At 37.5% G+C, this 26,007-nt stretch overlaps 1 protein-coding gene across 2 annotated transcripts in view; it reads right to left on the bottom strand.

Annotated features, from left to right (window-relative positions):
- Nucleotides 1–26,007, bottom strand: part of HIBCH (3-hydroxyisobutyryl-CoA hydrolase) — a 46,219-nt gene that overhangs the window by 1,552 nt on the left and 18,660 nt on the right. The window contains exons 7-13 of one of the 2 annotated variants that reach the window (XM_069860763.1): nucleotides 21,149–21,227; nucleotides 15,730–15,875; nucleotides 14,735–14,821; nucleotides 10,928–10,986; nucleotides 10,058–10,139; nucleotides 4,927–5,046; nucleotides 3,519–3,552 (exon numbers count right to left, since the gene is read on the bottom strand). In XM_069860763.1, the coding sequence (XP_069716864.1) occupies nucleotides 3,519–3,552; nucleotides 4,927–5,046; nucleotides 10,058–10,139; nucleotides 10,928–10,986; nucleotides 14,735–14,821; nucleotides 15,730–15,875; nucleotides 21,149–21,227 (607 nt within the window). The remainder of the gene's footprint in view (nucleotides 1–3,518; nucleotides 3,553–4,926; nucleotides 5,047–10,057; nucleotides 10,140–10,927; nucleotides 10,987–14,734; nucleotides 14,822–15,729; nucleotides 15,876–21,148; nucleotides 21,228–26,007) is intronic. The other variant, XM_069860764.1, reaches the window with a different exon arrangement.

The raw sequence follows: 26,007 nt of genomic DNA, 5'->3' as shown, positions 1-26,007 counted from the left end.
ACAACACTTGGAAAATGCCTATAAAATAAATGTAATAGAAATGACAACCGCACTAATTAATATTTCTGTATGAAGACATATAAGCATCACAAGTCTTTATCTGGCATCTCCAAAGAGAAAAGAGAACTGGAGCCCTGCATCCATTTACCTACAGGACTAAGGACTCCTTAGATATAAATCAACACTAATTTTGAAAAGAAACCCATTATATAGATAGAAGCTGCAATTCCACTGAGAGTGGAATCCTTGCGAGCAATTCTTTAAAATAAATTTGCTATAAAACAGTGATTTCACTAGACCATTCAACAGGGTAACTTACTGAAAAGTTAAGATTCTACAAGTTAATTTTAAACACTGTAATGTGAAGCCATTGATTGGTTTGGGTAAAAATACATCATCGTCCCAAATCAACTATGTTCATTCCACTGGAGTAGTACTTACCCAACGATTTTCTTCAACTTTAGTTGAAGTTCACAATGTGGCCAAAATAATCTTAACTGTTATCCACAAAAGACAACACTGATTAGAGATGCTTTTAATTAGGGTGGGGGAAGGAAGTCCATGTGTCCACTAGTACAGCTTCAACTCTGACATGCAGTAGTGATAGCGGATAGTTCTCCACTCACTACTGTGCAATCAAGTTAATCTTTCTGCTTGGATCTGTGGCCACTTTTGCTCTAGTTAATAAACTGAATGATCATACTGGTCTCTCCAATGAAATCTTTAATCTTGCATGAGTTAAAGTATTTGTTTTTCAATAGGATTGTGAAAATACTCCCTTTCTGCATTAATTTTTGTATGTTTTGTGTTTTCCCAGCTTGAGGTATCAATCATTACAAGAACAGAACAAAAATTCTGAAAACTAGGCTAAGGCAAGTTAATTAAGTAACTGAGTATAGGCATTGTGTTAAGGGTTTCTTTTACCTTAAAAAAAAACCCAAACCCACCAAAACCCAAAAAAGAATAACCCAAACAAACCAACAACAACAACAATGCCCCTCTGTTCAGTACCAGTGACTTTACCAGCCTTCAGTTAAGTGTTCTACTGCTTAGCTTCATTCAGCACAGTACAAACACTAATATTTCTAAGCACCAGAAATTCTGTAAGTTGCAATGAAATCTCTCTACCTACTCGCTGAGTGCAGCAGGGCAGTGTGCCTGGGACAAGGTTCACATCTGCCAGCTGCTCGTACTGCAGGAGTGAGGGCAGAAGCCATATGTAAATAAGATCTTTGCATGATCAGCAGTATGTAGACAGCCTTTACAATTTCATTTGAAGTGTTCATTCCTGCACAAGTAGTTAGGAGGCTAATTTAACAGATTTTCATACCCTCAGGCTGCTGAGTTGGTAGTCTACCTGCATAAGTTTGACCACTGCCTCCAAAGATGATAGTTTTTCTTATGCAGCAAGAATTAAAAAATCCAAAATTCTTGAAAATTACTCAGTCATGCATTTCTTAGTTTCTATATTTGTCCACAAATCAAGGTGAAGAATGGATACCTAAAGTGTTCAAAGACCACATTTACCAGCAGATTTTCAGCGTAGTTGAAAGAGAACTGGCTAAAAGAAAAATGAAATTTTGACCTCAGGTTAAAGCAGGGTTAAAAAGCTTTAAACATAATTTTAATAGTAATGCTAAAAAGTATGGTTTGAAGTAGATAAAAGCTGTTATTAAAATCTGACCTATGGCCACTGCTGCCACAAAAGTCTTCAAAAACTAAAATCTGATTATTAGATCATAACTTTACTTTGTACCCTCTTGTGGTACAAATGGTCAACAGCTGGCTCTTAAATGCTTGGAATTTAATGTTTCAATAAAGAAAAAGCTAACATTAATTAACTTGATTAATGTTTTTATAATTTTCATTTTTATTCACTATGGTTGATCCTGTGAAGTACATAATAACCTTACTTCCTATTAAAAACAATGCTCAGCACTTTATTGGATAATTATTTTAATGAGATTAGACCTAACTACAAAAATTATCTTGAGTCAGAATTTGTATCACTCTTAAACAAGAGAAACAATCTGAGAACAAGATACATGCAGTAAGCAAAGAGCCAAAGTGCTTCAATAACGAATTATTATTATTATTAGCAATCCCCTCCATGCAGCTGGATCTCTGGTGGTTATTTTTCATTTCCCTTGGTAAAATTAAGCTTTGCTACATCATCTTATGTAAAAGAGGAGCTTCTCAACTGCAGTTCTTGCAGCTTCTTTCTTTACAAGCAGTTTGCGTAATTTACTGGCCATACTGACAAGCGACTTGCTTCTGTCCTCTACTGCATCCCCAGATGGTTTCATGACCTTGTGCATTACAAGGGAGAATTTGGTTTGGCATTCATCAGACTCTCGGACTGAGTTTGTCACTTCCCGAATAACTACATTTGAGCAGCTTATTTGGTGATTTTAGAATAGATCCTAGGAATATTTCTAAGATATCTTTATCCCTATTACCAAAACAATGAAAACTACACACTTCTCAAATGTGTGGTAACATTTTCAAAGGAGACATCCTAATAAGTACTTAAAATTAATTCATTAAAATCAGAAAATTTTTCCATGCTGTACAAACAAACTTTACATCTCTCATTCCAGGCTATCTTTAATACAGCATTACTGATAGTGAACACTCAAATTAACATTCACTTCTCAAGTGGATTTTAAACTACTTTACAAAGACAGATATAAAAAATGAGGAGGAAGAGGTGTTAATACATACTTGAGTATATAAAGGTGTGAATTAAAAGCCACGTTCTCTCAACCCTAAAATGTTATTTATCCAAATGTCTTCTACTGTACATTTCCTGGAAAAGGAAACGCCTGTCCTTTGTTTCATCTTGTGCTGAATAGTACATAAATAATTGCTATGGTTTCTAGCAGATGTGGCTTTGCATTTGGCAAACTGCATAGTGAATCAGCACTAGAATCAAGGACAGAATACAAGTCTGTCCCCTAGATTAAATTGCTGAGCTTCTGCTTTACTTTTACCACTACCTATATTGGCCAATGCCTTAAATGCTGAAATATTTAAGATCAAGTTTGCATATAGAGTTTTTTAATGGAAAGACACTTTTATACAGATATTTTGGACATGAGTGAAAGTAGTCTCTGTTATAACAATTTCTACACAAGAGGTTTTTCATGACATTGAGTCTGAAACTATCTTACAGCTATGCGGCAACACTAAATTTAGACACACAAATGATACATATAACTACTTAGTACTATCAGCATTACATGTATTTTGAACTTCTCCAATGAACTGGTAAAACTTTTTCATGGTGCTGCACTACCAGGTGGATAAATAACATTAGTATACTAAGATGATGCAAAGGAAACAACACGGCTGTTGCACTTTGAAACAAATAATAAACTTTGCTTATTGGCCTCCTGTATGGCCAAAAACTGCAGCAAGCTGGGAAGTGTTTGGGCTACTGCTGCATGCACTTCTCCAAACCTCCAGAGAAGCAACCAACAGCGAGTCTGAGAAATGTTTCTGGTGTGTATGCTTACCTGCTCGAACCCCTTCATAGAAGTCATGGCCTCTCTGAAAGATTAAAAAATAAATAAATATATCCCATCTTTCCCTATCCCACTTCTGCTTGAAATGCTTGCTTTCAAGAGTTGGTTAAATTCCGCTTGAATTGTTCTTATCTAGTATTACTTTCTCTTTACTTATGAAAGGGCTTTATATTCTCTTGCTTACACGCAACCACAATTCTTAAAACCTTTCCAGGTCTGTTGAACTGTAGTTGATCAGCCAACTTTTACTCAGAGCAAGTGCAAAAGCTGTGTTTAAAATATTTCTGTGTTACATCTCATAGATTTTCCTAAGGAGTTTGCATGATGAAGGTGTGCAGGATCCAAAATTCTTCAGAGAAAGGCCAATCTTCAGGAATTGTGATGTATTTACTACGTATCCACTGTGAGGGTGGTGAGGCCCTGGCACACGTCGCCCGTGGAAGTCATGGATGCCCCATCCCTGGAGGTGTTCAAGGCCAGATTGGATGAGGCTATGAGCAACCTGATCCAGTGGGAAGTGTCCCTGCCTGTGGCAAGGGGGGTGGAACAAAGTGATCTTTAAGTTCCCATCCAACCCAAACCATTCTATGATTCTGCATACTTGGAACACTTTGCAGACAAATGGAATCCTGGAAACATCCAGATATTTTTTATAAAGGTAAACATGACATTTAAATTGCTGAGGATGCTTCACTAGCAATGAAGCAACAATACTAGTTTCAGGAATGATATGGCAAGGACATCATCAAGCACCATGATAGAGCAGAATTCAAATTATTTTCACCCTTTTTTAAAAAGTAACTATCATTAACTACTACAAATCAGACATATAAAAATCTTATTTTAAAATGTTGGCAAAACTAATAACAATGCCACAAGGAAGCTTTATGAGGAAGATGTTCAAATAATTCATTTAGCAACTCTGTTCTACTGAAAGGATCACTTCCTTGTGTTATCAAAGTACTCAGTCCTTAATAAAAATAATACTATAATCTCTTGTTTTCTTCAACAGATTTATCACAGGCCTCCTGAAAGGCAGTGATATACAACTATTCCCATCCTGCTGATGGGAACTGACGTGCTGAGGGCTAAGTAATTTAAATAGGAAATCTGTTCAAGAACAACATTTTTAAAATACAAACTTTCTACATTGTAGCATTATCATATTTTTCTTAATAAAAGCCCCCTATCACTCCCTTCTGACCATCATTCGAGTTGCGTATAAAGACATAGAACTGGAAAAAGAAATGACAACCTTACAAACAAATAAAGATGATACTGAAAATGAAACCCTACAAATTGTGAGCCTTTTGTGTAACCTATATAAAACTTAGTTTCTGACAGACTTGATACCCCTCTGTGGCTGAAAAAGAGACAACAAGCCCAGCCGCTTGCTTACCATGCATGCTTGGCTCAGTCTGTATTCCATTGTGAGTACATCTTGTAAGTTCATGGAAGCTCCTTCTCTGAGCTGTCTGAAAGTTATCTTTAACGATGTAGGTGACATCTTACTAATAGTCTGGGGAAGACATGAACACTTATTTTTATCCTCTTCAACTCAGACACATTGAAAAGTTATTTTTCCCTTTAAACCTTGTGAAGTAAATGACATCACTCTTCTCCCTGAGCTCACTTAATTGATAACTATTCCTCCTGCCCCCTTTCCATGCTGTTTACTACATGAACTTACTTGCACAAACTTTACCAGCAAGATTCCTGGGATGCATATCATCACCTGCGGAAAGTCCAAAACTTCTAAGGTCACATAATTTACAATCAAATTACTACTAGCCAGAGAATCTAAGGCACCTTGAAAGCCATTTCCAAGCAGATTCTTTTGAGAAGTGAAGGCAAGTGTTACAAGCAATTACACTCCAGTTTTTAATATCCTATAAGTAGTCTGAACCTGTCTTAGATGTTACTGATATTGTAACTAGTATCAGTACTGTACAGCATTTAATTTTTATTTGGTACAACACTCAAGAGTGGTAAGCTATCAGTGAGATTGGTCACAAACTTCAAATAGTTGCTTTATGATCATCTGCAAAGACTAGATAATATACTAAGAAGAAAACTGTGGAAGAAAAAATATTAAATCAAACACAAATGTACATTTGTCCAGGCTTTTTGTCCGAGATCAACAGATACTGCAGCAATTTACCCCCACATCATTCTGCTGATAGGAAGCCTGGAGGTCTTGCCTTCCTTCTTCTGACAGAGCTACCAGCTATAAATATTATGCAACAGACAGGTTTTGTTTAAGGAACACAAACAAATGCTGTAAATCTGGCTCTCATGACTATCCTTCAATTGACAGCATGCCAGTAAACAGTAGAGGGAGGTGGGGAGAAAGACAGAAACCTAGTTAAGAAAACAGAACTGAGCTTTAAAGCTTTCAGGCTTGTGGGGAAAGAAGCTAAGTCTTACTGTTGCTGATCTTTGATTTCTTACTCTAAACAAGACTATTCTCCAGCAAACCCAACTAAAAGCTCTGTATTAGTCACAGTACAATAAGCATTTTCTGTTAATCAGGGCATTTTCCCCACTACCGAAAAGTGGCAGATGGTAAGATTTGCCTCTTTACATTATTTTCAGTGCAGACATTAGACACTACCCACAGACTGAAACAGCAGGTCATCAACATTAACATTTTTTCTGCCTCCCAATTACTCTTCATCCCTCTCCAGACATCAGCTGATACAGCCATGACCCATTTTGCCTACATAAGCTGGAAAACATGCAACTGCTATACCAGCCGGAAAAGCACTTGTTCCATCATACTCTTATTTGCATGTTGACCACTTCACTTGAGAGAGAAACTGGTTTAGGAAGAATTAATGCTGTTTCAGACTGTCAGAATTTCCTGAGTTCTGGTAAAGCTCTAACAATCAGCTACCTATCAGCAGAAAAAGAAACCAGCTATCAGCTACACCTCTAATTACATCACCATGCGGGTCTCAGATGGATGGTGACTCCTAACTGGACTCCTTATTTACCATAATGTACTCTTCCTGGATTTACCTTTGAACTGGACCTTTTCTCCTTTTGAGTTTCATGTTCTGTCATCTCGATTAGAAAGTCTTTGCTCAGAGCAGTTTAAACAGTATGCACAGTGCAATCAGATGGTTCCCTAGGTAAAATGTTAATGGTGAGAGCCTTCTGGCCAAAGAAAGCACTGAAATGAGGAAGACCTGAAAACAGAACTTAACTACCCTAGTGCATCCGGCAGCTACCTTATCTTGGCATATCAATGAGGTTGAAGGTGGAGGAGGCACTGCCATAAATCAAGCTGAAAGAAGAAGAACAAGGCAAGAAAATGGGTAGGTGTAATGGCATAAAAATGAGTTACCCGTGTATCTATAAAGAAATCTTCCACACAGAGAAGAAGAGGGGATCAGTGCTAGGGAGCAAGTCTGAAAGAGAGACAGGATAGGGTGAAGCAGGGAGTACTAAAATGCAGACAAGTCTTCATAGTAGTATTTGACATCTATTTTTGAGACCATCTTGATGTCAACATAGCTACAAGCTGAATTTGCAATAGACCCTAATTCCAACAAGATACTACCAGAAGGTGTCTGAACTAAGTGGCACTGACTCACGGCAGTCCTTTAAATGAGCTGGAATAACAGCTGCATGAAAGCCTGCCAAGCAGGCATTTTTTGAAAGTTGAAAGCAGAAGTACTGTAGACTGAACAGAACAGGATACCTAGGATAGCATGGCTAACAGCATATTATTATTGTATTGGAACTAGTAGTTCCATTTTATCAACACTAAAAGGTATTTGTGTACAACCAAGGTGTGAGTGTACCTGGGTACACCCTCCAAGTTAGGGCATTTGTATTAGACTTGTAGTTAGGGCTTATTCCATAAGCTTACTAATACATATAATAATACACACAAAGAAATAAGCACACACATTGCTGTTACTGAATCCTTCACCATCTCTGTAACATTTGAATGTGCCATTGTTCCTGTATCTGGACATAAAAGTGAAATCTTAATTTCAGAAAGTGACAGGAACCTATCATCTATGGACTTACTCTTGGTCCGCTGTTCCTGTGATGCTACTGGTGAGGAAAATTACTTCCTTCACACAAATCAGCAAATTGCTGTCATGCATAATGTCTGATAAAATCAGACTGTCGTGGTTTTGCTACATGTTCCCTGCTCTAACGGGATGGCTGAACTCTGTTCCTCCGAGAGATGTGACAGCAGGCCAGTGCTCTGTCTGTAGGTGGTAGCTCAGCTGCCAGGGTGCAAGACACCATTCTTCCTCTAACTACAATTAAGTTTAATTACAATTCTGCTTCCGTGGTAAAATGAAACCTCCAGGTAACCCGCACACATTTTCTGGAGAAAGCTAGATTTACACCTGAATTCCTTTTCAACTTTTTTCCCACAAATGCATATACCTGTTTCTTTTTGTGGATGTTTCAAGGAAGAAATTAAGTATTTGATCCTACAAGCCTGCTTAATCTGCTTAGCACAAAATGTGTACTGTTAGAAACTTGGCTGGAACTTATGTACTTGCTCACACCAATAAGCATTGCATCTGACAGAAAATGTGGGGTTTGGGGTTTTTTCCCCCACAAATTTCTGTATGGACAGAAACACCTTATTTTAACAGAGTCTCATCTCTTGAATAGAACAGACAACAGACAGTTGTTCAGGAACTTCTATCAGCTCCAAAGATAGTCATTCATTTACAAATCATATGAAAGAAAAAAGCTGCTATAAAGTCCTATTACAGACATGAAATAAAAACACTGGGGAAGCAACAAGAGAGCCATTTTTCTGTTCAGGAATTAAAAAAGCTAGTTACACAGAATCGTATCTTCAAAGTTATTACATAGTTCTTGGTTCTAAATAAAAATATGAATCAAATGTACCATGGAACAAGAACGTTGGGTTTTTTTGTAATAACGAAGATTATGAGGCTGCAGATGCAGGAAGCAAGTCAAGCACGTCTGGGTAACTAGAATGAAATTTGAATACAAGTGGGGAAAAAATAGCTTTCTCTTTCATTCAATTTTGCTATTATAATACATACGCTAGACTTCTTGCAGTGTACTAGGTGTATGGGTTGGCACAAAGACAACTTTAAAACTTCCTTTTTATAAAACTGTTTGAGAGTCCCAGTGACAAAATACTAAATCTTTAATTAAAACCGAAGCCCAAAAATGTATCTTTTTATCTGGGACAGGAGGCCTAGTGTTAATGATACTATGTAATGAAGTTATATTCCTTATGCTAAAATGGAAGTCTGAAGATGATCCTTCCTTCAGCAGAGTCAGTACATGGATTTGTTCAAGCAAGTCCAGAGGAGGGCCACAAAGATGATCAGAGGGCTGGAGCACCTTCCATACAAGGACAGGCTGAGAGAGCTGGAGTTGTTTAGCCTAGGGAAGAAAAGGCTCCAGGGAGACCATATAGCAGCATTCCAGTACTTAAAGGGGGTCTATAGGAGAGATGGGGAGGTGCTCTTTATCAGGGAGTATAGTGAGAGGATGGGTGGGGAATGGCTTTATGGTGAAAAAGGGGAAATTTAGATTAGACATTAGAAAGAAATTTTTTACTGCAACGTTGGTGAGGCACTGGCACAGGTTGCCCAGAGAAGCCGTGGCTGCCTCATCCCTGGAAGTGTTCAAGGCCAGGCTGGATGAGGCTATGAGCAAACTAATCCAGTGGGATGCATCCCTGCGCATGGCAGGAAGGAACTGGATGATCTTCAAGGTCCCTTCCAATCCAAACTATTCTATGATTCTATGATGATGTATTTTTTTTCAGTACAAGAGCAGGATTTCTTCTGTGAGCTGTAACTAAAGTTAAAACAAATCTTTTGTTAGAAAAACGCTTGTGTTCTATCCAATTGTAAGTATTATTTAAATAGCTCCAAGACAAACCTTTACAAGGCACCTGAATACAGATACGTCAAAGGAAAAAGAGAAAACACACACATTACATATAAATTAATATAAGTTTCTTCCTGCTGTTGAGACTGAAGCGTGTATTAAGTGAGTAGTATTACTGTACATTTTTTTGAGTAGTGACTACATCCAACACTCAGAAGTGCATTATAAAGATGAAAAGATACTTTGTGATGATAAATTGCTTGCTGTTTACCCAACTGAGTTATCTGGAATGGAAGAATACAAACAACACTGTTCTGGTACTGCTTTAACCCTTGGCAATAAAATGAGAAGCTATATAAGGAACCTTTTTGAACAACAACCACTGATTGTGAGGAAGGAGAAAACGGAGTTTGGGTTCTTTCTTTGATTAGATTACAACTTTATGCAACATACAATGGTATTTGCATTGTGTAGTTCTACAGAGCAATATTCATGTCTGAGCAGAACTACTGTCAATCCCACAGGACTAAACGTGAAAACTTGAGGATATCGGCCCAGCATCCTACTGCTGTCACGCAGTAGTATTTATATTAAAAGGTGACTCAAGTCTGCCCCATGACAAGAAAGTACAGAACCAGACTTAAAATCTCTAACAAAAATAGCATAGAAGACGATACCTCTAGCTGCTTAATGGCAAAAGGAGAACCATCTTGCTTTAATTTTTTAACAATTTCTTCCACACTGTTGGCTGAAAAGAGACTGATAGAAAAAAGAAAAGGTTACTAAAGAAATAAATTGCTTCAGTCTTCCTCTTTTCTAAGAAGTTCTAGTAAACCCAAAATTGGAAACAGAGCGTAACCAGCTGATTTGGCTTTTCTTAGCGATGTGTTTCCCATTGTACAGTTTTAAGTAACTCAGTAGACAGGCATCACCTCTTCCTTTACAAATCTCTAGCATTTCAATAAACTCATGTGGAAAGTGATATTTATCCAGAAACTTTAATTACCACCATCAGTCTCATCTGTATTTTTATAACACATCAAATCCTTAGGTATCAACCCCATTCTACTGGTTTGGTGTCAACACCTTTTGTTTGAACTCTGCCATCCTTCTTCAAGAGTTTTAGCTGCTTATCACTCTCACTTACTTCTCCTTCCCTTTCGGATACACAGAAGTTCCAAACAATCACAGAAATGGCCTTATACCAATGAATATGAATGTGCTACGTAACATTTCCTATCCAACTGAACAATTACTCTCACAAATCCCCATCCAATTTCTATAGAAAATGCTCATTTCAGTTTGTCATAAGGTTGTTGCTTAATACAATGGTGTATGACTCAGGCAAATAAGCTCAAATATTGAATGTACTGACGAGTGAAATATGTATTGACCTTCAGATAAAGGTCCCTAAAGACAAGGAACTTTAAATTACTAACTTGAATGTAATTTCTATCACCTTATCTGTGGAACACTGATATTGTTATTTGATTTAACTTCATGTTCTCTATCCAAAAGAATAAAAAAGAAGACAGATTGCTTAATACCTGTTAATCTTCTTCATATGTTCATCAAGTACAAACTCCTTTTCTTGATCAAGTTTGCTCTATTTAAAAAGCAAATACATATTTAGTTATTTTAGACTGAAAATCTTACCAGTGCTGAAAAATTTCAATTACATGTGTGAGAGAAATATCATAAAGTAATATTCATAAGACACTGACATTTTTAATGAATTACAATTCTGCATTGTATATAAATGAACTTGTCACTTTATCTCGTGATGCATGCTTGGAGCTACTATGCATGCACCTTTTACTGGGTGGTTATCTTGTACACAATTAACCATTATAACTCTATCTATAAATATCTTTTAAAAACGCTAAGAAAGCCAGCATTGATAAAATCTAATAAAAATGGAAAATGTTTAAAAAAAAAAGTAGTTTGAGTATATTAAAAAATATACTGGCATGTATATTTGTATTTTAAAAAAATGCATTTGTCTTCCTTATGTTTTCTCTGCCACTTACAAAATATTACTTAGACAACTGAACAGTGTGGAAGATCTGTTGGCCTTATGTGGAAAGGCTGTCAAATTTTTCAGGCTGTCTGGCACTAAAGAGTTGGACATAAGCAGATGTTTCACTAACAGCAGCGGAAGCTGAGAAAGCCTCCTTGTCATTTCAGCTCTAATAACTAAAACTACACAGCTTCTTTTTCCAACCTATGTCATCTTCTAAAGCAGTATACTGCAACATATAATCCTCCTATTTTGTAGTTTTCTACTTTGTCAAAATAATCAGGACTACAATGTAATATAGCTTATCCCATTTATTTTCCTAATTAATCTTTATATATGAACTTAGTAATTCCAGAATAGAAATAATAAGAGTAGACACTGTGCACTTCAAAGCCAAACAACTGTGGGGCAATATCCAGATTGACTGAATACACTGAATCCTGATTTGATGCCAGAAATTCCCTTTTATGTTTTTCAAATAAAATTACAATGCACATCAAAGTAGCTAAAACAGCCACTGAATAAACTGATTGTAAATGCCAATACATGGGGCTAGCACAAACATTAATTATGTATTATACACAGGCAGTGCAAGCAGGGACAGGTAACCTGTGATGTGCATAGGGCTGCTGCCCGGTTGTGTAGGGATGAAGTCAGGAAGGCCAAGGCACAGCTGGAGCTAAACTTGGCAACGGAAGTAAAGAGTAACAAGAAGGGCTTCTACAGGTATGTCAATCAAAAGAAGAAGGTCAAAGAAAACATAATGCAACTGGTGGTCGGAAATGGTGATCATGTATCAACAGACAAGGAGAAGGCTGAGGTACTTAAGTTTTGCCTCAGTCTTCACTGATAACTGCTCTCCTCACCCCTCCTGGGTCATGGGATGGCAAGATGGTGACCAGGGGGGTAAACCCCTCCCAATGTAGAGCAAGATCAGGTTTGTGACCACCTGAGGAACCTGAACATCAGGTCTACGGGACCTGATGAGGTGCATCCCAGAGTCCTGAGGGAATTGGCAGATGTGGTTGCCAAGCCACTCTCCAGGATATTTGAAAAGTCATGGCAATCAGGAAGAGTCCCTGGTGACTGGAAGAAGGGTAACATTATGACCATTTTTAAAAAACACAGAAAAGTTGACCCTGAGAACTACTGACCTGTCAGTCTCCCCTGTGTGCCTGGGAAGATCATGGAACAGATCCTCCTAGAAACTATGCTAAAGAACATGGAGGACATGGAGGTGATTAATGGCAGCCAGCACAGCTTCACCAGGGGCAAATCCTGTATGAACAACTTAGTGGCTTTCTATGATGGGGTAACCACAGCAGTGGACACGGGTAAAATGACGGATGTGATCTGTCTAGACTTCTGTAAAGCCTCTGACATGGTCCGCCACAACATCCTTCTCTCTAAATTGGAGAGATACGGATTTGATGGGCGGACGGCATGGTGGATAAGAAACTGGTTGGAGGGCTGTATTCAAAAAATCAACTGCTCAAAGACCAGATGGAGATCCATGACAAGTGGTGTCCCTCAGGGGTCTGTACTGCGACGGGTGCTGTTTAGTATCTTCATCAATGATATTGACAGTGAGATTGAGTGCACACTCAGCAAGTTTGCAAATGACACCAAGCTGAGTGGTGTAGTTGCCACATCGTAAGGACAGCATGTCATCCAGAGGGACCTGGACAGGCTGGAGAAGTGGGCCTCTGAGAACCTCATGCGGTTCAACAGGGCCAAGTGCAAGGTCCTGCACCTGGGTGGGGGCAATCCCCGATTTCAGTACACGATGGGGGATGATGTGATTGAGAGTTGCCATGCAGAGAAGGACTAAGGGGGTGCTGGTCGATGAGAAGCTCAACATGAGCTGGCAATGTGCACTTGCAGCCCAGAAGACCAACCGTATCCTGGGCTGCATCAAAAGAAGTGTGGCCAGCAGGTCGAGGGAGGGGATTCTACCCCTTTATTCCTCTCTTGTGAGACCTCGCCTAGAGTATTGTGTCCTGTTCTGTAGTCCTCAATGTAAGAAGAAGATGGAACTATTGGATCGGGTCCAGAGCAGGCCACAAAGATGATCCAAGGGCTGGAGCACCTTCCATATGAGGACGGGCTGAGAGAGTTTGGCTTGTTCAGTCTGGAGAAGAGAAGGCTCCAAGGAGATCTTACAGCGACCTTCCACTGCCTGAGAGGAGCCTACAAGAAAGCTGGAGAGGGACTATTAATAAAGGCTTGTGGTGATAGGATGAGGGGGAACGGGTATAAAATGGAGAAGGGCAGATTTAGACTAGACATAAGGAAGAATTTCTTCACCATGAGTGGCACAGGTTGCCAAGGGAAGTTGTTGGATGAGGCCTTGGGTAACCTGATCTAGTGGGATGTCCCTGCCCATGCAGGGACAGATGATCTTTGAGGTCCCTTCCAACCTTAACTATTCTATGATTCTATAATTACCTATACAGCTACATTCACCTCCAAAATCACAACCAAGAAATATGCGAATGTCCACTGGGAAAACAGCACCTTTCTCCCCCTGAAAATATTGCTTTAAGACCTCACATGCTTTCCCTACAAACATATCTGCACTCTGCTGATACGTATCCTGCTGATAATTGCTTGTTCACAGTCTTTCAAGTATCTCAAGGTTACAAACATATGAAGTATTTGAGACATTAAAAGAACAGCTTGAACCTTTAAATTCAGGCTTCAAATGTGGACTGCAGATGGCCTGCATCAAAATAATGCTAAAATTTACATCAAAAGCATCAAGCTAGCAAAACACTTTTTAAGGTCAATGAAGACAAAATTTCTGGGATGGAAATATAACATCTACTTCCAAGTGAGCAGTGCAGCACTTAATAACTAGCACTACAATTTCTGCAGCCTCTGGACTAGGCCAGTAGTTCCAACCCTGTTGCCTGTTTGGCAGAATCCCTCAATTTCAGGCAAAATCCCCAGATGGCACTTGTCATCCTGTACAATTCCCAGTTTGCTAGTAGCTATCTATTTTGCCTTCTGCAAAGTGTGCTAGAAATCCAGAATGATGAGGTGGAAATTAAGTAGCCATATATTTTCTACATCATCATGCTACTGGCTGGAAACTTGCATACAAGCACAGAGAAAAGAGCTCATCCGAATAGAAATTTGAGGTGTCTCCAAACTGATAAAAAGTGAAGAAAGACCACTATAGGCTACAAATCAGTATTTTATAGAGTGTAAAGTGTTTCAAATCCCATTATCTTTTAGCCATAAAAGAAATTATCAGTAGCATGGATAGAAGCAAAATTGTGTGTACGTATATTTAACAATTCTGCTTGATTTCAGTAACTGATCAGATTACCTTCGTATGGTAAGAGTTCAGTAAGTCTGCAATATTTTCTGTTGAAGGTGATTTCAGTGCTATCAGATCTTTCTCTAAGGCAGGTAGCTATTAAAAATAAGATTTAATGAAAAGTAAGTAAACCGAAATGTACTTCTTGGATTATTACTGCTATGATAATAGTACTAAAGAGTATATATGTATATAAACATCCCCTGACAGCCCAACTTTCAGACAGATCTTAAAGTGGTACCAAGTAAACAATACAAGGAGCCAGAGTTCACTTGTCAGTGTTGAACCATCTGGACTTCATTATGTCTACAGTGATTGGCAAAGAACTTTACTTCCCTAGCAGACCCCCAATGCAGAGCTACAGCTGCAGAAGGTAAAGCAGCCTGAGAGGAAAGAGCAGAAGCTTGGCAAGCATGCTACGCTCAAAATAGCATCTAACCAGCTCCACAATGACAGCCATGGGTCCTCACACAGAGAAGGAAAGCAAGTCATTGTTTTTCCTTCAGTTATATCCTTGCAAGTTACTGGAACATTATGACTCTGACTTTATCAAATATACTAATTTTTACACTTTCTTACAGCCACTGTAAGAAATACATAGGTCACATGCTAAGGAGACTGATAAAGAACACATTAATGGGGTGTTACCTAGATTAAAAACGTTGCAGTCGTATAAATAATCCGTAACCTCAGAAACTATTGTCTAAATTCTGCAATTTTTCAAGCAACTTCAGTTATGCTCAGTAAATGATGCCCTTCAACAACAGAATCACAAAGACGGCAACATTTGCCTCCTCTTCAAAGCAAAGCTCTCACTAGTTGGCAAGCATTATACTGACAGCTTGAGAGAATCTTAGAATGCCCATCCACAGTGCATGGCCAGCTAATATAATTGCACCTCTGCAAACACTGAAGTCAGTAAGAGTGTTTTGGTGTGCTACACAAATCAAACTTGTAATTGTGGTTGTAGGCTGCGCCCTTGCTAACACTGGTTAGCAGCTTACCTTTTCGGATTCTACAAAATGTGTAGCAATGCCAGCTTTTAGTACATCTCTTCCTTTCAGTCTAAATCCTGTTAGTGCAAGGTAGTAGCCAATCTTTCCTGATAGTCTTGGCAAGAAATATCCTCCACCTACATCAGGAAAAAGGCCTGTAATACACAAATCAAAAAAAGAAAAGGTGTAACTTAGTAGCTCCTTCTTCTTGTCTCACTCATATCCCTTACTTAAGCATGGCTTTCTTGCCCAAGTTTCTCCTTGACTTGGTTTGACATTTCTCTGTCATCAAAACCCTTCCTAAAAGCAAACTCTAGAACACCTTCCAAACTGTATTCTTTCCAGTGGCACATAATTTACCAGCATACATCAGACAATAGTGTTCATTCTATTTACCAACAACCTGAGACATTTTTAGATGCCTGAAGAATCAAGCGTGCTCTCAGAAAAAACAAAAGTGGCTCTTGCACAGATAAGTTTGAACAAATTCCATGGCTGAGAATTCATTAATAGATCAACAATATCGCTAGGGCCTTCCTGAAGGTGGAGGCACAAGGTGCTGACGTAACACCTGGCTCTTGGACAGTGCTATGATTAACCTGCAATATAAAACAAACCCCATAGCTTTCCAGTTTACTAACTATCTTAACATTTATATTTTTTAAAAATCTAGAGTAAATTCAAAGCTGTGAATAAAATTTAGAAGACTTAATTAAAACTTGTAATTGAAAAAGATATAACTACTTTAATGGCAAAAAATTAAATTTAAAATCATCCCCTTGTCAATATCTACCTTAACCTGATATACATGAATCACCTACAAAATAAATTCAAAGACTTTTTTGTAACTTTTAACATACTTAAAATTAAGAAAACTTAAGCTTAGATGTATCAATCTCAGAAATCAAAATGGAAAGCAGCATTGTTCAGTTACAACTTTGAAATAATCACAATGGTGCATTCATGAAACTGGAAGTCTTTTGAAGAAACAAAAGGTGAGAGAATAAATGAAACATAAAAATAAATTTAAAAGAATAAAAATGAGCAATAGGAAATTCAGCAAACAGTTACCAAAGCATAGAGATTAACTGGGAAGATTAAGAAGTACATAAGGAATTTAAATGGATTTCTGATAGGAAGTGGTAACTTTTCATTCACAAGTAACTGCTTTCAGTCACAAAAGAGTAAATGTGTGTATTACAGAACGACTCTATTACAATTATTTTAAGATACAGGAAATTTGTGGTCCCTCAGTATTCCTCCCCCTTGGATGGAATCAAGGGGCGGTTTCTTTCAGACAGCTTCTCTTCAGTGTTTTCCTCTTCTCAATAATCTTTAAAGTTCATCACTGCCTTATGTTCTCACTCATCTCTCAGTTTCTCTTCTGGCTCCCTTTGTTCTGCTGCCTCTAATACGTCACAAAGTTGGTTTTAGGAGCAACTTCCAGTCAGTTATAGTTGTGGTATTCTACTGCCATCCCCACTGATATGCACTTTGCTGTTAGCTGATTTATTCTTCCCATGGGCTACCGAGACAGATCTCCTAAAATGGTCAATGTCTCAATGGCACCCTTCAAAAGTCCTATGCTGTATTAACCCAAATTCATCAGTTCCCTTCTTTTTCATCTGTACTCACATTCCAATTAGTCTACTCAGCATTTTACCAATTTGAACCATCGTATTTATGATGTTAATGCCAGGATTGTCATTTAGTTTTATGTTTCTATTCATCTGTCTCCCCTTGGATATCCTATGATTGTAAATAAAACCCTCATTTCAAAATTACACTTCTCTTACAAATGCCTTCCAAAGCAAAAATGAAATTACATGATCCTCCCCATCCACCAGGACTGCAACAACCTTTTCCTCTTTGCTGTATTTAAAATACCAATACTGAAGCACTATTCTCCCCATGCTCCAGTAAGTTCCCAGAGCCATCTTCCCCTTGGGATGTACAGGGCCATTCCACATGGCCATACACAGGGAAATTAGTTCCGAAAGAACTGTGAAGCTGCTTAGCTTAAGGTGCTTTAGAGCTGAAGCAAACTAAACCGACTGAAGGTTTCTTTAATTATTCAGGAATTTACAACAGGATTAGCAAAGGTGTAACTAATGCACTTTAAACTTATTTGGTTGCATACATGTAGTCCATTATAGCTTTTACTGTATCTTTTTCAAAGTCCTTGTCTTCCTTTCTTCTTATAATTTTATTTTTCTTGTCCCTGTTTGTGGGCATAAAGATTCCAGTATTGCGTGTATGCTGGGGCAAACGGCCAATGCCTTGGTATACCTGCGATATTAGCAGCAAGCAGGAAGCAAACGGCTGATGTTCTCATGCTTGCTAGCTTGTTGCAACCTTGGAATCTTTATTGAGACCCATGGGTTAATAGGAAAGGAATGCACTAGGTGGAAAACATGGAGATAAGGGACACATCTGCGGGAAATGGGGGTTGCACTCTGTTGCTGTACTGCAGGATTCTCACAGGTAAAAATTCACTGGAATAGCTGTTACTGGATACAGAGGCACTATATAAGGTTTGCATTCTCTGAATAAAGTTCATCTCAGTTGTCGCCCCCATCGATGAGGTCCGTGCCTTAATCGCTACACCTGTTCTACATATTACTCTTTATTCTCTTAATAATGCTTCCCATACACTTCTACTTGTGACTGGGTTTCTCTTAATGTATTCCATATAATGATTTTTTTTCTTTTGATAGATCTTACCAATTATTTCTCAAATCCCTACTTAAATAAGAGAAGAACCGAATGTCTGCTGCGCTGACCAGGCTAAAAGCCTATCCCCTGTAATGCTGACTGGCAATCTGTGCTCTGAGACAGACACAACATGCTTCACTGTAACCTCAGTTGTGAAACTCTGCAGCTGCCAAGCATAAGATAAAGGCAGAGATGCTACATAAGGTAGGAAACTTACTTTGCAGAGATAGTTGGAGATTCATTAGTAATTGACCCATAGAAAGCTAAAAACTTAGATATTTACAAGAACGTATCCCTATTACTATAACATCATCTTAAAACCTGCTTCTTACAATATATTTTCATCTTTTGTTCTTCCCAACAGCGGTTTTTCCATGCCTTCCTACACATAAGGTGCTTACCAGTCTTTATCTTTCCTTATCTGTCAGTTTTAGACTCCTACAATCCAGAATTGCCTTTTATTTCTATTTGCAAAGCGGTGCATCTGTCTATATCCTTTTATTTATGGGAGGGTATAAATGCAGAACAATGGTGTGAAAATGTAGCAGCTGAATGAATTCTTTGTTTTTGTTTCACAGAAAAGGTGTAATGCCTACTGAAATAAATGAACATATGAAAAAATCAACTAACATGATATCTAGACAATTATGCATTTCAAAGATACATCCCAGAAATCAAAACAGCTAAGCCCTTAAATCCAAACAGATATCAGTGGGTTTACTTCTAAGTGACCCTGAAAGGGTTTTGATTACTTTCTTTCCTAAGCAAGTTCCAAGATTTCTTGTCCATGTCTTCAAGTCTATTTTTGTTTGAATAAACCCTTGTCCACACAAGACATGTATGTAAAGTACATCATTTTTATTAATATAAGACCGTGCATTTCTTAACCTTTGAAGAAGACAGTGAAAAAGATATCTTTATTATCAGAATAATTTTATATGACAAAGAACTGGTCTGTTTAGTTTTCAAAAAAAAAATATTGTTTTCTACAAACGGTTTCGTTGTACAACAACTGATTACAAACTTCAAGAGTTTAGCAAATTCATGCTGTGTTAATGCTTGACCTATCTAGTTTACTAAATTCTTCTTCAGCAGAGAAAAATATTGAGGGCTGCATTAGTTATTGTTTTTCTCATCCCAAACTTACTTGTTCAGAAAAATTACATTATATTTATTAGCTAGCAGGAACCGCTCTAATATTTTTTTCAGGAGTTAAAATGATAATGAGTTTGCTTATACTTCAGGATTTTATTATGCTTTATTTGAATTGACAGTCATGGCTCATATAATATTTTAAGAATTTCAGACTAAGTTTTATGAAATGTTTCATACGGGCTGCAGGAATAAACAACAGATAATAAGTTTTGTGAAATGTTTCATACGGGCTGCAGGAATAAACAACAGATAATATGTGCAAAACACTAAAAACATGGAAAACGCTAGACCTTTTAAGCGTTACTAACAGGAAGCAGTAAAAAAATCCAATCCTTAGCTAAGTGTGAATTTTAACTTTAGTTGTAATGACATTATTGAGATGAAAATATTTTCAACAAAAGCAGAATATCATAACTTTTACTATCTCTTCAGAACAGACTTGTCTTGGGTTTTTTTACATTATTTCTTAGTTTTAACAGTACGCATTGGTTTGGAAATGCTTTTAAGAAAATAGCAATCACTACACCTTACAACTAATTCTTTGCGGTGAAACTAAGATTGAACCATATCTGATGCCACTTAAGCTGTTTAAATACCAGATAGGGCTCTCTAATCTGAATAAATGCGGTCAAGACTGCTACACATTACAGACTAGCCTTATTCTCCTGCTTGAGGACATACAGATAAGAACAATGACATAAAGATAAGAACAATAGCAAACATCCTTCAGCTGTCTTGCCTTGGAAAGATATAGAAACGAGATATTTTGCAGGGGAGACATGCAGGATAGGTTGCACGTTTTGAGGACCCTTCATAAATGTGATAAGCAGGGAGAAGGGACTTGGACATTGATGAAAGCATTAATGGAGTATACCTGTCTAAGACAGGGAAATGTGAATGATTTCATAGAAGCGTTCACTTTGACTGACTTTTCTTGAGACATACCACCATCTTCATATAGCTCTGAGATACATTTTATTTTGTACATCTCAGAGTTGACAAAGAAGCTGTAGGATCAGACATTAGAAAACACAAGGTACATGTTGCTATTTAAAAACCAAAAAAGACGACACTGTGATTACACCTGCACATTATCAGTACCCAACTGTAACGGGTCTACATTAATAATCTACAAGAAAAGTTAGAATTTCAAAACCCGTCTCATTAAAATTGCGGATCAGTTTGTTGTGCAGCCTGTTTGACTCATACTGAGTTCCAAACGTAAAGCTGACATACTTGCACTGGGATCTTTAGACTTTATCTGCCTACATCTGTAGCAATAACTTAGTTCCACAGATCTGCTTCCATGTTTAAAAAATTATATCCTGACAGTCTTTGTTGTCAGCCTAAACAGTAAACCCCCAGTTAAGAACCTCAACGATCAATCTCCCAGAACACAGATAAGTTCCTGTTAATTTAATAGAAGGTACTTTCCACAACCAATTCCTTTTTAAAATTCTTTCATTACCACCACTGCTTTCTGTCAAAGACTTCTCATCTTGATTACACAGTGTAACTTCAAACTTGTTAACATGTGATAATCTGTCAAAATGCTTACCTATTGCTGTTTCTGGCATTGCAAAAATTGTCTTTTCTGTAGCAACCCGGAAATGTCCATGGACCGAGAGGCCAACTCCCTATGCATGGAGCACAAGCAAAGGACACAGTTGTAAAATTACTGGTAAAAACAATCATAATCATAATCCTCTGCAACACACCTCTTGCTTTGTTCTACAATCAAATGATATTGGATGCACCATACACATCTCAACAAAATATTAAAAGGCCTTTTATGGTTCAAACACTGATAAAGCATGTTACTTTTATGATTTGGCTGAAAGAGTGTTCTACACTTTAAAAGACTGATGAGTCATGCAGAGATTAACGTCAAAAACCCATGAGTCACAGCAACAACAAAAATGAGTGAACCCATTAGACTACTAAGGCAGTTGCTATTGCAAATATATTATTTTTGCACATAATTCAAACAACAAATCCACCAATACTTTTGGAACTTACATTAATTGTACAAACTCGTAATTATAATACTTTTAAAATAAATCATAATTAGCTTTTCTTATAATGTAATAATTACCTATTTATCAATACAGAAATATTTTAAGCAGTAAAAGCCTCCAGCATTTTTGATTAAAAATTGAAGCATGTGGTTAGAAACTTGCTTATTTAACCTGGGGACTTTTGTTCTCTGGGTCAGAAATAGAATTCACATTTCTAATCATCTAGTCTTCTTCTTTAGCAGTCCTTCCTGATGAAACACTTCCACAAGAGCAGAAGAGCTCCTGGTGCTGTCTATCACGTATTTTCTGATTTAGGCAGTGAGCAGCAGCAAGAAAATATGTATTTTCAGTTCACATAAAACTAATTTAATTTAGAGAAATGTTCCATAGGCAAACTGAAAAACTTACAGACAAATGTTATCTGACAAAATTACTATCATTTGGTAATAACATTTGAACTGGGCACAACCACAACACACAGGTAAACAAGTGTCACTTCTCAAAAGCTTATCTAAGGGGTACACATCAATAGAAATGCGCATTAGATTCCACCTGGAGACAAAACCCTGTACCGAATATTTCACAAGAGACTTCTTCATACAAATATTTTCTCTCTTCCTTTCTACTCTTTCAGCTTACTTCCTTTCCTCACTGTTAAATTTCCCTTTTCTTAGTCCTCCTATCCATCCAATTTTTCTATTAAAACTAAGACATCTTAACTTAGACCAAACCAAGTCACTGGCTAATGAAGATATAACATTTCTAATTGTTTAGATACTAGAAAAATGGCACTTTACCCAATAAAAGCTACTAGTGTTCACAAAAATCTTCACAATGATTCATACTTTCCACCAAAAACAGTGGAATTAATTGGGTGAGACTTGCTTGGACCAGCATTATATATTTGATGATATTATATGATAGGTTTTTAAGAAAAGAGTAGAACATGGTAGAACATATTTTCATTTTACTTATCTAGAGAGATCTTTGGGTGAGTTTTACATGAAAATTCTAAAACATTATCTCAATTTAATAAAAATTACATCCATTTCCTCACTCCATGTCACTTCTCTGGACTCTTAAAATTCTGCCCAGCAAGAAATTAATTCTCACTGCTTATTCCATTAGAGCGATACATGATTAAATTTGAAAATACCTTCAAGCTTTTTCTATAAAATGAATATCAGGTTCTAATGTAGATGTATGAAGTTTTTAAGATTCCAGTTTTATTTCCTGAAAAATGGACACTTAAGGTAACTGGTCATCATACTTGATTTTTTTTATCCAGAGACTACACCAAACCTACACAGATGAAGTACTGCTGCTTCAAGAAGGCAAACAGTATTTGAGTAAATGTCTGAATCTTATTTGCATAGGGTGCAATCCTATGTCTCATCCCTTATCTGTCTTTCAGCCCTTTCACTTGAGGACTGGTCAGAGGCTGCAGACCTCCTCTGAGTAGCAGCAAGGGCAATGGCCCTGTATTTACTCCTCTTGCAACTGCAGAGGTACATGTAAAGCTACATTCACTCTTAAAATGGCTCCAGAACTCTTGAATTAAATGGAAATGTGACTTCATTGCTTCCAACTTTTTTTAATATCATTAATAACAGAATATTTTCACTGCACTGAGTAAAGCCTGTTCCTACAGCAACAGAAAGCACGTTTCTGCTGATATTTTTATCCACATTCAGCAATAATGACCTCTGCATAAAGATGATGAATTTTTAAAAATCATGCCTATTTTGCACTTTCTAATGCTTAAATGAGGTTTTTTTCTAATCCCCTATCTAAGAATACAAATACTATCTATTATAAAGCATTTTTTTCCTGCTTATTTTCTAGACAATCAGAAGTTTGCATAACAACTCAAATTTTTAGCTTGAATATTAAATAACAAAGACTAGAGTGTGAATTCCATGAAAAGGATGTTTCTTCGAAGTTTGTTCTTTTTTATAGTGATAACAATAACTACAGTTTTAATAATAAAAAGTTGAAAGAGGTAACTTTCTTTTGAAAGAAGTAATTAAATCAGATTTCACTTTCTCAATTGCTTGGGCCGTAACTGGATTTGTTTTCTAGATAGCCTTCAAGTTTTTTAGTATAGATAAGAGCTTAATTTCAGTTGTACATTTAAAAGACTAAAACTACAGAAGGGACAAGCATCTTGGGTGGACTACAGGGAGGAAGTGAGATCATGCAGAAACAAAATCAGAAGGGCTAAAGCCCAACTAGAGATCAGACTGGCCAAGGTGGTGAAAGATAATCTTTCTATAAATACATCAGTAGTAAAAGGAGGACCAGGGAGAATATTCAGTCTTTACTGGATGCAAAGGGAACAATTGTGACATAGGATGAGGACAAGGCTGAGGCACTTAAAGACTGGGGCAAAGAAAGCATTAATAGTAAGGAAAGTTGTTCCCTATGTGTATATCCCCAAAAGTTAGAGGAGCAGAACAGAGCTCCTATGATCCATGAGGAGTCGGTTAGAGACTTGCTTAGCCAATTAGACACTCACAAATCTATGGGGCCAGATGGGATTCACCCAATAGCATTGAGTGAGCTGGCAGATGTGCTTGCCAAACCCCTTTGCATGATCTTCCAATGGTCCTGGAAGACTGGGGAAGTTCCACTGGACTGGAGGCTGGCTGATGTTGTGTCCATCTACAAGAAGGGTCGCAGGGAGGATCCAGGGAACTACAGGCCTGTCAGTCTGACCTCAGTGCCGGCGAAAGTCACGGAACAGGCCATCTTGAGTGCTATCACACAGCACATGCAAGAGAACCAGGTGATCAGGCCCAGTTAACACCGGTTCATGAAAGGCAGGTCCTGCCAAACTAACCTGACTGCCTTCTATGACAAAGTGACCCGCCTACTGGATGAGGGAAAGGCTGTAGAGGGATTTCTTCACAATGAGAGTGATGAGGCACTGGCACAGGTTGCCCAGGGAAGCTGTGGCTGCTCCATTCCTGGAGGTGTTCAAGGCCAGGCTGGAAGGGGCCTCGGGTTTTTAGCAAATGCCGAATAGTTATTTTAATACATTCACTGTATCTGTTTAACCTTCTCCATCAATTACAGATGCTTACTAGTTTAAGAATACCTTTATAAAGAACAAATTCTTCCAGTCAGAAGTCTAAATGCACTCGTCTTCCATTACTGGCTTTTGTGTGGTTTTTTTTTTTTTAAATTTAGCTGAAATCTTACACAGCTGGAGTACCACCAAGAAGACCCTTCACCCTATTAAAATATCAGCAGTTGGGTTGTATTCACTTCACCACACAATCCCAGCATTTACACATACAAGTCTTGATGCTATAATGTCTTTATTAAAATACACTACATCCTGCACCGGCAGAGTCCTACCTTTCATGATCTTGAAATATATACTAAAGATAATGTCTTCTTTCGGACTTTTCAAAGATAATAGATTCCTATGGTGAATCAGGCTTGCTTTTTTATCCAGATAGTTTTTCTTACTACTTGCATGAAACATTTTTTCCACAGACAGCTGAATGTCTGAATTTTTTAAAGGATACTTAAAGCATAAGACTAGAAACTATAAGTTAAGAAAATAACAAGCAATCAATTTAAACAATCCTTCTGTAAGGTTTATATGTGAATTCATCAAAACCATAGATAAGAACAGAAATAGTTGTCTGACAATAGAAGCTAGTGGCTGTGTATAGAAAATTTATCTTTGATTGCCTTTTTTTTTTCTTACAAACACAGAGCCTAATTAAACACATTTTGCTAATGAAACACAAGATGCAAATTACTGACAAACAGAGTTATGAAATACAGCTCCTATAAATCTTAAATGTTGTAACTGGGAGAATGTATTATCTTAAATCAAAAATGACCCTTATCAGTAAATTGGAGAACTCATCACATCTAGGGAAGCTATAAAGAAACTGAGGGCTGATCAAAAGAAATATGCCTGTTGTGAACAACACAGTTAAACATCTGTTCCCATACATTAAAGTACATCTGTGTCACATGTGTATTTCCTAAAAAATGTAACTCAGTTTTATCCTATCACTGCCTAGGAAAGCATAAGTGACAGAATAAAAGAAATACAAATGGAATAAAAGAAATACAAACAGAAAAGGCCTTCAGAAATGTTGCTTCCATCATCTTCACTAGGCTAATAAAGAATTTTTAGCTGTTCAAGCAAACAATTTTATGATAATACCAAAATTAATATTGTCTGCACTGAAAGTCCTGTTGTAACAGTTCACATCTGATGATTACATTCACTTTTAACTGCATGAGAATATAGTTCCTGCTAGGGCTAAAATCACAAAATAAACGTTGCAGTCAACAAACAAACTGAGCATAACACAAGAAAGGGCAAATATATCTTAACAGAGGTCTGTGAAAATAGCTAAAGTGCAGCAAA

This window comes from Phaenicophaeus curvirostris, chromosome 7 (genome assembly GCF_032191515.1).
Source record: "Phaenicophaeus curvirostris isolate KB17595 chromosome 7, BPBGC_Pcur_1.0, whole genome shotgun sequence".
Lineage (NCBI taxonomy): Eukaryota > Metazoa > Chordata > Aves > Cuculiformes > Cuculidae > Phaenicophaeus > Phaenicophaeus curvirostris.
This window is presented reverse-complemented; position numbering and strand designations above follow the sequence as displayed.